General features: G+C 31.5%; 1 protein-coding gene across 1 annotated transcript; it reads left to right on the top strand.

Annotated features, from left to right (window-relative positions):
- Nucleotides 1-241: 241 nt before the first annotated feature.
- On the top strand, nucleotides 242-10475 carry LOC111083960 (putative serine/threonine-protein kinase C05D10.2). The gene is made up of 5 exons (XM_022380718.1): nucleotides 242-295; nucleotides 901-1035; nucleotides 3959-4064; nucleotides 8464-8560; nucleotides 10238-10475. The coding sequence occupies exons 2-5, from the start codon at nucleotides 926-928 to the stop codon at nucleotides 10333-10335; spliced, it is 411 nt and encodes a 136-aa protein (XP_022236426.1). The 5' UTR covers nucleotides 242-295; nucleotides 901-925; the 3' UTR covers nucleotides 10336-10475.
- The last annotated feature ends 6 nt before the right edge of the window (nucleotides 10476-10481 follow it).

The following is a 10481-nucleotide window of genomic DNA, read 5'->3' as shown; positions in this document are numbered from 1 at the left end:
TTGAAAGCTTGACAAAAAAACAAGATATTAAGGTGTAACATACAGTGATAATACTATGGTTCTGTTTGGTTTGTGTAGAAGTTGAAAGCTTGACAAACTTAATATCTTGTTTGTGTAACAGCAGTGGTAATACTATTGTTCTGTTTGGTTTGTGTAGACGTTGAAAGCTTGACAAACTTAATATCTTGTTTGTGTAACAGACAGTAATAATACTATTGTTCTATTTGGTTTATGTAGATGTTGAAAGCTTGACCTCTGGCTACGCTTCATCATTTGTAGAGAGGGCTGCCAATAAGTATGTAAACCTGTACATTAGTTTAACTTGTAAGTAGTTAAGTCAACCTTTGATGGCATAAACTATAAACCCACCAAGTAAAAACAATGCTTAATCATAAAAACGTTAGATGCAGCTGATATACCAAAGATTTAGTAATAATTAATATTCTTGAAAGGTTTGATACTACTGAGGTTAAAATACTTGAAAGGTGTAGTAATTTTTAAAATAATGTGGATTTTCCTGAGCTAAAAATAATCGGAAGATATAGTAATTATTAACTTAATAATTACTTTAAGATTTGGTAATTACTGAGATAGAAATAAAAGAAATGTGTTTTAACTATTGAGATACAATTTGTAGCAGATGATTTTACTAAAGTAAATATACGTAAAGGAACAATATTAACATATGTGAATTTTGCCGTTCTGTTTTTATTTTTTGTCAGCATCGTTCATTTGTATTTCTTCCTAAAAATCTTTTGTTTAAAACTACATTATGCTTCATATTTAGCTTAAGTTTTACAAGATAGTTTTAATATGTAGTTAGTGTAGAAAAACATTTATTGAACTTAAATTTTACTACTGCAGAGTTACTAAACTTATGACATTCTTTGAAACTAACAGGCCTAAACGATATTTGCGAGATATAATGAAAGGTGCACCAGTTGAAGCTGTAGCTTTCTCGAGTAAACTGTTGTCACTTAACCCCAGAAAAAGATTGAGTGCAGAACAGGCTTTAAAAGATCCTTATCTAAGAAGGTGGGTATCATGGTTCTTCAGGTGTTTCTCTAGATTAAATATTAGGCAAAATTAAGTGTATATCAGGGTATAAAGGTTCAGGTATTTCTCTAAGCTACGTATTTGATATAATTAGGTAGATATAGGGGTATAAAGTTACCTCACCTTAAGGCTGGCCCTGAACATTGAGGAGGGTGAGGATGCAGGAGGCTGAGGGTCATTATCTGGAGAAAATAGTTCAGAATGTTACCATAAAACTTTTATCTAGTAAATACATTCAGAGCATCATGTGCTTGGCAAAAAAAGCAAAATGCTACATAACTCTATTGGACTTTTGTTTGTATGATTCACCAAAGTAGGTTCTGATAAAGTCGAAATTAGAGAACACTTTATAAGATTCTTTGAAACAAAAGCTACAGTGGATGATGGTATGCCAGAGATGCTGCTTGAGGTCATTAAGGGCAAAGTCATGACAGTGGAGAAAGTATGAAAGGGAAGATTATAGGAGTTAGTTTAGAGGTCAGAATACTAAATGTTTGAAATCCCTTGAAGTTGTATTATTTTTTTTGAGTTGATTCAAAGAGTGTTTGTCTTTTTGTGTGGGATGTTCTTGGGAAGTATGTAACTACATTAACTGTATATGTTATGTGCCAACGATTTACAGACGTGTAGAATGCCTTATCAGCCCTAGTTGAAGACATAACACTCATTGGATCTCATAAGTATAACAAGTGTGGAATCAAGCATTTCAAAGCTAATCTCTGAAGCTTTATATTCTTGTGTTATGTCATGATTTTACACAATATACTTTTTAAAACTAAATATACAGAGTCCCCCATCTAGATTTATTGTTTGATTCCTGTTATAGATAAAAATCATATTGTTTCTAGATAATAGTAGGTCTTATTTAGGACTTGCAAATGCCTGGACAAATGCAAAAACACTTGCAATACAATACTTAACATTGCTATTCAGCCTCTGCAAGAAATATTCATTTAATTAAAACATTACAGTGATTTATTTACATTCCTATATGGGATATAAAGATTAGAAAATTGAGAGATTAGATTACATCAGAAAGTCCTGCAAGAATCTTGGTATTGTCTTTTAATACAGCTGTCAATGTCAGTTGTGTAGTGTTAACTAGAATTATTTGATGAACTTGAAACACTGTTCGTATTCATCTTCCAAAAAATGACCCCTGTTCACGAAATGGAGTGTCTAATGGGGAACGAGATCGTATTTATTCCCAATTCTGTACATTGCACTAAGAGTTCTTCTGGCATTGCCAGTTATGGTTTTTAGTGTATAACACACTTTTCTCAAAACTGGGATCTATGTTTACATGGTTATTTAGTGGTTTTCTATCATATTGAATGAGCATAAGATCACTAAATCATTGAACTTGGAAGAGCCAGTTTGAGGTTTTAACTTCATTCAAAGCCTGAAAAGTGTGTTTTTAAATGAACATTATATCTGATTTTGTTTCTGTTGTGTAAACTCAACATTCCAAGTGTTTGATTTGTAGTGGAAGATTCAAATCTGGAAGTTCAAAGTTGTTTGGCATATAATAATAAATATACCATGTAAATTAGTACATCTTGTTTTAATGCCACATCATTTAGTTGTAGCCTACACAAACACAATAACACATATAATAATAAATGTACCATGTAAATTAGTACATCTTGTTTTAATGCCACATCATTTAGTTGTAGCCTACACAAACACAATAATACATATAATAATAAATGTACCATGTAAATTAGTACATCTTGTTTTAATGCCACATCATTTAGTTGTAGCCTACACAAACACATTAATACATATAATAATAAATGTACCGTGTAAATTAGTACATCTTGTTTTAATGCCACATCATTTAGTTGTAGCCTACACAAACACATTAATACATATAATAATAAATGTACTATGTAAATTAGTACATCTTGTTTTAATGCCACATTATTTAGTTGTAGCCTACACAAACACATTAATACATATAATAAATGTACCATGTAAATTAGTACATCTTGTTTTAATGTCACATCATTTAGTTGTAGCCTACACAAATATAATAATACATATAATAATAAATGTACCATGTAAATTAGTACATCTTGTTTTAATGTCACATCATTTAGTTGTAGCCTACACAAATACAATAATACATATAATAATAAATGTACCATGTAAATTAGTACATCATTTAGTTGTAGCCTACACAAACCTAATAATATATATAATAATAAATGCCACATTATTTAGTTGTAGCCTACACAAACACATTAATACATATAATAATAAATGTACCATGTAAATTAGTACATCTTGTTTTAATGCCACATCATTTAGTTGTAGCCTACACAAACACATTAATACATATAATAATAAATGTACCATGTAAATTAGTACATCTTGTTTTAATGCCACATCATTTAGTTGTAGCCTACACAAACCCAATAATACATATAATAATAAATATACCATGTAAATTAGTACATCATTTAGTTGTAGCCTACACAAATACAATAATACATATAATAATAAATGTACCATGTAAATTAGTACATCTTGTTTTAATGCCACATCATTTAGTTGTAGCCTACACAAACCCAATAATACATATTATAATAAATGTACCATGTAAATTAGTACATCATTTAGTTGTAGCTTACACAAACCCAGTAATACATTTTAAAATTTTGTGTAGAGTAGCAAAATCCTTGAGTGTGACTAGAGAAGTGACATCAATATTATCTGTTGAGATATTACTATCTATATATATATAACTGGAAGACTTTTACTGGATTATAATTATTACAGTCATAATAAAAACTGCTCTTCATTCTTTCTGTTATGTGAAAGTGTATCTGAATTTTGACATTTTCTAGTAAACCATTTTAAATCTAGTTCTGAATTCACTATGGTATTTTTCATCCAGGTTCCACATGTCGACTGAAGAGCCAAGTTTGGATGAGCCAGTTGCACCTCCTTGTAATGATCACATTCAGCTGTCTGTGGAAGAATACAGAGAGAAAGTTTACCAGGTATGTGCAGTTTGTTGAGTAAAACTTAATTCTTTATCTGTCACAGTCTTAAAGATTGGGTATGTTTATGACAGTCTTTACATTAACTCTCTTGCCATGAGCTTGGTTGATGTGATTGACCGTCTTACCCTAAAGTTACCTTGAGAGTTTATGTACTATAACTTTGAATATGTTTTGTATACCTTCACGACATTTGGCAAGCTTTCAGTAAACATTACAAGTCTTTCGTAAACAACAAATCAGATATTTTAAGTATTTTTTACTAAAACTTTTTCCGTGAATATGTGGAGTCAGAATGTTGACTGTTCCAAGTGTAAACTTTCACGTTAAGATTAAAAGTACTTTTCTTCATTTGAAAATTATCAAATTTCATTTGTGTAATTTCTAAAACTTTCTAAATAAAAATCAAAGATTTTTTCAGTAAAATTTTATATTTCTCTGTTAGTTTCTTTACCCTAACTCTATACACATTTGGATCGACTTGGCTGTCTTTGTGACCACCATAAAAAGATACAAAATATGTCCAAGTTACTGTTTTTTTCTTTCTAGAGTGACTGAAATTTGTAACATGAAACTACAATTGTTTATCTTAAGTAGCTTAAAGCTCATAACAATATACATCTGTTTATATTTAATTTTATTGTTTTATTACCCTTTGACCCTTGTCGAACTAATAGCCTTGCTACACAACTTTTAAATGACTTGGTGATGGCATAGTTCGATTACAGTATTAAATAACGTAATGTATGAGCTACTCGTGAGCATACCTCGTGAAGAATTTTTATTATTTTTCTTTTTTTATCTTACCTAATCTAACTATAAAGTTTCTAATTGTTACATTTTAGTTACTTTTATAACCGTAAATAAAGAATAAAAATGAAAAACAAGAAATGTAGTAATTACCTTTGATCACTTGTTTTTTTTGTTGGATGCTAAGCCTATTTTTTTATAATGATGGAACTATCACACTAAATAATTGTTATTTACTTAAAAATAGTTCACCTAGGAACACAGAAGATAACACACACAAAGCAAACAATGTTCTATAACTATTATAATTTATCTGGCTTTCTAACTATGGAATAAAAGCTTGTTGATCTGAATATCAGGAGTGAAATTATCAAACTGAAGAGGAAACAGACAGTACTATGTACAGCAGACAACATAATATAATACATCATTGGAAAGATTAAAACTTTCTTTTGTTATAAGTAATATAGTATAAAAAATATTGGCAAATTGTGAAAGAGAGGATGTGACAGATGGGTGTGGCAAATGGTTTTCTAGTTTATGACTCCGTAAAGAAATAAGATCGAAGGCTGTAAAATTATATGAGGGGGGGGGAATGAGGATTTTAAAAAATATTTCCTTATAAACTTAAGAACTTAAAACTTGTATAATATAAAAATTTGATTTATTAACTACTTTTTGATGCCAAGTTTATTTGTATACAATGATAATAAAATAGTTTGATTAAATATTTGAATGCAACTCTTTAAAATGCCATGATGTGCACTTTGACCTGCCCATAATGAGAGGGTTAATAGGACTAACATGTTGGTTGTAATAAATATATTGCTCTTAAGCTTCTTGTGTTTCACAAATTAGATGATAACTATTTCAGGTCTTCTTGTCTAGATGTATTGAATATTCACTGTATATGAAAGAAGGGGTAGCTTTACTGAACAGATGGTAAACAGGTTTATGTTTACAACATGTAATTCACTGTACCTGTTCTGAGAGTATACTGATATACACTGATGTTTCAGCACTTGAAGTGTGGATCTGGTGTTGATGCTTTCTGAAGCTTGTATGTTACCATTGTGGTAGTTGTTTGTTACATGAAGTGTGGATCTGGTGTTGATCCTTTCTATAGCTGTTATATTACCATTTTGGTAGTTGTTTGTTACATGAACAGTGGACTGGTGTTGATGCTTTCTGAAGCCTGCATGTTACCATTGTGGTAGTTGTTTGTTACATGAACAGTGGACTGGTGTTGATCCTTACTAAAGCTGTAATGTTACCATTGTGGTAGTTGTTTGTTACATGAAGAGTGGACTGGTGTTGATCCTTTCTATAGCTGTTATATTACCATTTTGGTAGTTGTTTGTTACATGAACAGTGGACTGGTGTTGATCCTTACTAAATCTGTTATGTTACCATTTTGATAGTTGTTTGTTACGTGAAGAGTGGGCTGGTGTTGATCCTTTCTATAGCTGTTATATTACCATTTTGGTAGTTGTTTGTTACGTGAAGAATGGACTGGTGTTGATCCTTTCTGTAGATGTTATATTACCATTTTGGTAGTTGTTTGTTACATGAACAGTGGACTGGTGTTGATCCTTTCTGTAGCTGTTATATTACCATTTTGGTAGTTGTTTGTTACATGAAGTGTGGACTGGTGTTGATCCTTTCTAAAGCTGTTATCATTGTGGTAGTTGTTTGTTACATGAACAGTGGACTGGTGTTGATCCTTACTAAAGCTGTTATATTACCATTTTGGTAGTTGTTTGTTACATGAAGAGTGGACTGGTGTTGATCCTTTCTAAAGCTGTTTCCATTGTGGTAGTTGTTTGTTACATGAACAGTGGACTGGTGTTGATCCTTTCTAAAGCTGTTATGTTACCATTGTGGTAGTTGTTTGTTACATGAAGTGTGGACTGGTGTTGATCCTTTCTATAGCTGTTATATTACCATTTTGGTAGTTGTTTGTTACATGAACAATGGACTGGTGTTGATCCTTTCTATAGCTGTTATGTCACGTATTGTGGTAGTTGGTTGTTACATGAACAATGGACTGGCGTTGATCCTTTCTATAGCTGTTATGTCACGTATTGTGGTAGTTGGTTGTTACATGAAGTGTGGACTGGTGTTGATCCTTTCTATAGCTGTTATATTACCATTGTGGTAGTTGTTTGTTACATGAAGAGTGGACTGGTGTTGATCCTTTCTATAGCTGTTATGTCACCATTGTGGTAGTTGTTTGTTACATGAAAGTGGACTGGTGTTGATCCTTTCTAAAGCTGTTATGTCACCATTGTGGTAGTTGTTTGTTACATGAATGTGGACTGGTGTTGATCCTTTCTATAGCTGTTATATTACCATTTTGGTAGTTGTTTGTTATGTGGAGAATGGACTGGTGTTGATCCTTTCTATAGCTGTTATGTTACCATTTTGGTAGTTGTTTGTTACATGAAGAGTGGACTGGTGTTGATCCTTTCTAAAGCTGTTATGTTACCATTTTGGTAGTTGTTTATTACATGAACAGTGGAATGGTGTTGATCCTTTCTAAAGCTGTTTCCATTGTGGTAGTTGTTTGTTACATGAACAGTGGACTGGTGTTGATCCTTTCTAAAGCTGTTATCATTGTGGGAGTTGGTTGTTACTTGAAGAGTGGACTGGTGTTGATCCTTTCTAAAGATGTTATCATTGTGATGGTTGTTACAATGAAGAATGGACTGGTGTTGATCCTTTCTATAGCTGTTATGTTACCATTTTGGTAGTTGTTTGTTACATGAAGTGTGGACTGGTGTTGATCCTTTCTATAGCTGTTATGTTACCATTTTGGTAGTTGTTTGTTACATGAAGAGTGGACTGGTGTTGATCCTTTCTAAAGCTGTTATGTTATCATTGTGGTAGTTGTTTGTTACATGAAGAGTGGACTGGTGTTGATCCTTTATAAAGATGTTATGTCACCATTGTGGTAGTTGTTTGTTACATGAAGAGTGGACTGGTGTTGATCCTTTCTAAAGATGTTATGTCACCATTGTGGTAGTTGTTTGTTACATGAAGAGTGGACTGGTGTTGATTCTTTCTAAAGCTGTTATGTCACCATTGTGGTAGTTGGTTGCTACATGAAGAGTGGATTGGTGTTGATTCTTTCTAAAGCTGTTATGTCACCATTTTTGTAGTTGGTTGCTACATGAAGTGTGGATTGGTGTTGATCTTTTCTACTACATGTATATGACACTGATATTCTATGTTGTTAATTTTTATCAATGTTGTAGTGATGCACGAATTTCGGAACTTTTACACAGCTCATGTTTTGATGTTTATCTTTTTGTATCGCCCCAATCATTATTTAGCATAATGGTACCTACACAGCCAATCAAGTGAAAACTTGCATTGTATGAATGTCGCTGAACAGGAAAGTTTGTTTATTATTTATTAAGTTAATGTTTCTTATGCCCATGAGCCTTAAATAAAAAAAATACATTAACTTTGACTGTGCTTTTTGTCAATGTTTTATTGTTCTCAATGTGTATGTGTATTGTTACTTTAAACCTACTTGTGTACTGTGTTTTCATCACCAATCATAATGAAATACACTTCTTGAGTTAAGTATGAAGACATAGTTTTGGCTTCATTGATTAATGTTTTATAGTTCTTGTTTTTTTAGATGATTCTCCAGAACAGAAGTGCACATTCAGATCGACCTCGTGGTTCTGGGGAAAAACTAAGATGTCAATATCCACAGATTGAACCATCACAGACAGGTTGGTGATCATGTACGAAGTAACTATTGATGAGACCTTAAAATATATATGATTTGTTGTTATTAAACCACTTCAGTTTCTAAAGTATATGTTGTCAAGTTATGTGACTTGTCATGTGTTATATATGTGATTTGTTGGTATTAAACCACTTCAGTTTCTAATGTATATGTTATCAAGTTATGTGACTTGTCATGTGTTATATATGATTTGTTGGTATTAAACCACTTCAGTTTCTAATGTATATGTTGTCAAGTTATGTGACTTGTCATGTGTTATATATGATTTGTTGATATTAACCCACTTCAGTTTCTAATGTATATGTTATCAAGTTATGTGACTTGTCATGTGTTATATATAATTTGTTGGTATTAAACCACTTCAGTTTCTAATGTATATGTTATCAAGTTATGTGACTTGTCATGTGTTATATATGATTTGTTGGTATTAAACCACTTCAGTTTCTAATGTATATGTTATCAAGTTATGTGACTTGTCATGTACACACATAAGTTATATTTTTCTTTGTGCTGCTGATGTTGGTACAGAGATCCTTGATAAGCAATGTGCTGTTATTAAAATTCACATTGTTTTGTAAGTAATTCCTAGTGTAATTTAATTTTTTGCAAGTGATTTCTATTGTAAGTTACTTTTATAGAAATTATTTGTAGTGTAAGTTATTTGTGGTGGTGGAAGTTACTTGTGTAAGTTATTTGTGATGTAAGTAACTCGTAGTGTAAATTGTTTGTTGTGTACATTTTTAAAGTTATTTGTGATGTAAATAACTCGTAGTGTAAGCTATTTGTTGTGTACATTTTTTAAGTTATTTGTGATGTAAGTAACTCGTTGTATAAGTTATTTGTGATGTAAGTAACTCGTAGTGTAAGTTGTTTGTTGTGTACATTTTTAAGTTATATGTGATGTAAATAACTCGTAGTGTAAGCTATTTGTGAAGTAAGTAACTCGTAGTGTAAGTTGTTTGTTGTGTACATTTTTTAAGTTATATGTGATGTAAGTAACTCGTGGTGTAAGCTATTTGTGATGTAAGTAACTCGTAGTGTAAGCTATTTGTTGTGTACATTTTAAGTTATTTGTGATGTAAGTAACTCGTAGTGTAGTTATTTGTGAAGTAAGTAACTCGTAGTGTAAGCTATTTGTGATGTAAGTAACTCGTAGTGTAAGCTATTTGTTGTGTACATTTTTTAAGTTATTTGTGATGTAAGTAACTCGTAGTGTAGTTATTTGTGATGTAAGTAACTCGTAGTGTAAGTTATATGTGATGTAAATAACTCTTAGTGCAAGTTATTTGTGATGTAAGTAACTCGTAGTGTAAGTTGTTTGTTGTGTACATTTTTTAAGTTATATGTGATTTAAGTAACTCTTAGTGCAAGTTATTTGTGATTTAAGTAACTCGTTGTATAAGTAGTTTGTTGTACAAGTAATTTGTAGTACATCTTATATGCCAAAGACCTTGTTTCATTTGATGTGATATGAAATGTTTACAACTATTCAAGATTTTCGTAAGGTTGACATGCTAAATGTTTTACTGACACGTCACACAACAACAACAACAACAGGTAGTTTTAGTTATTTATTATTTGAAGGCATTTGTTTCTTAGGCACATCATTCTAGTAACTGCTGAAATTCTTATTTAACATTTATCTTTGTTTTCTTCAAAGGAAGATGTGTTCCAACACTATATAAACAGAAGAGCCATGAGAATATCCGAACATCAGTTGTACATGTAAGTTTTCCTGAATTTTATATTGAAGTATAAACAGAAGAGCCATGAGAATATCCGAACATCAGTTGTACATGTAAGTTTTCCTGAATTTTATATTGAAATATAAACAGAAGAGCCATGAGAATATCCGAACATCAGTTGTACATGTAAGTTTTCCTGAATTTTATATTGAAATATAA

Source organism: Limulus polyphemus, unplaced genomic scaffold (genome assembly GCF_000517525.1).
Source record: "Limulus polyphemus unplaced genomic scaffold, Limulus_polyphemus-2.1.2 Scaffold12424, whole genome shotgun sequence".
NCBI classification, from domain to species: domain Eukaryota; kingdom Metazoa; phylum Arthropoda; class Merostomata; order Xiphosura; family Limulidae; genus Limulus; species Limulus polyphemus.
The sequence above is the reverse complement of the archived record's forward strand: the minus strand, read 5'-3'. Positions and strand labels throughout refer to the sequence as shown.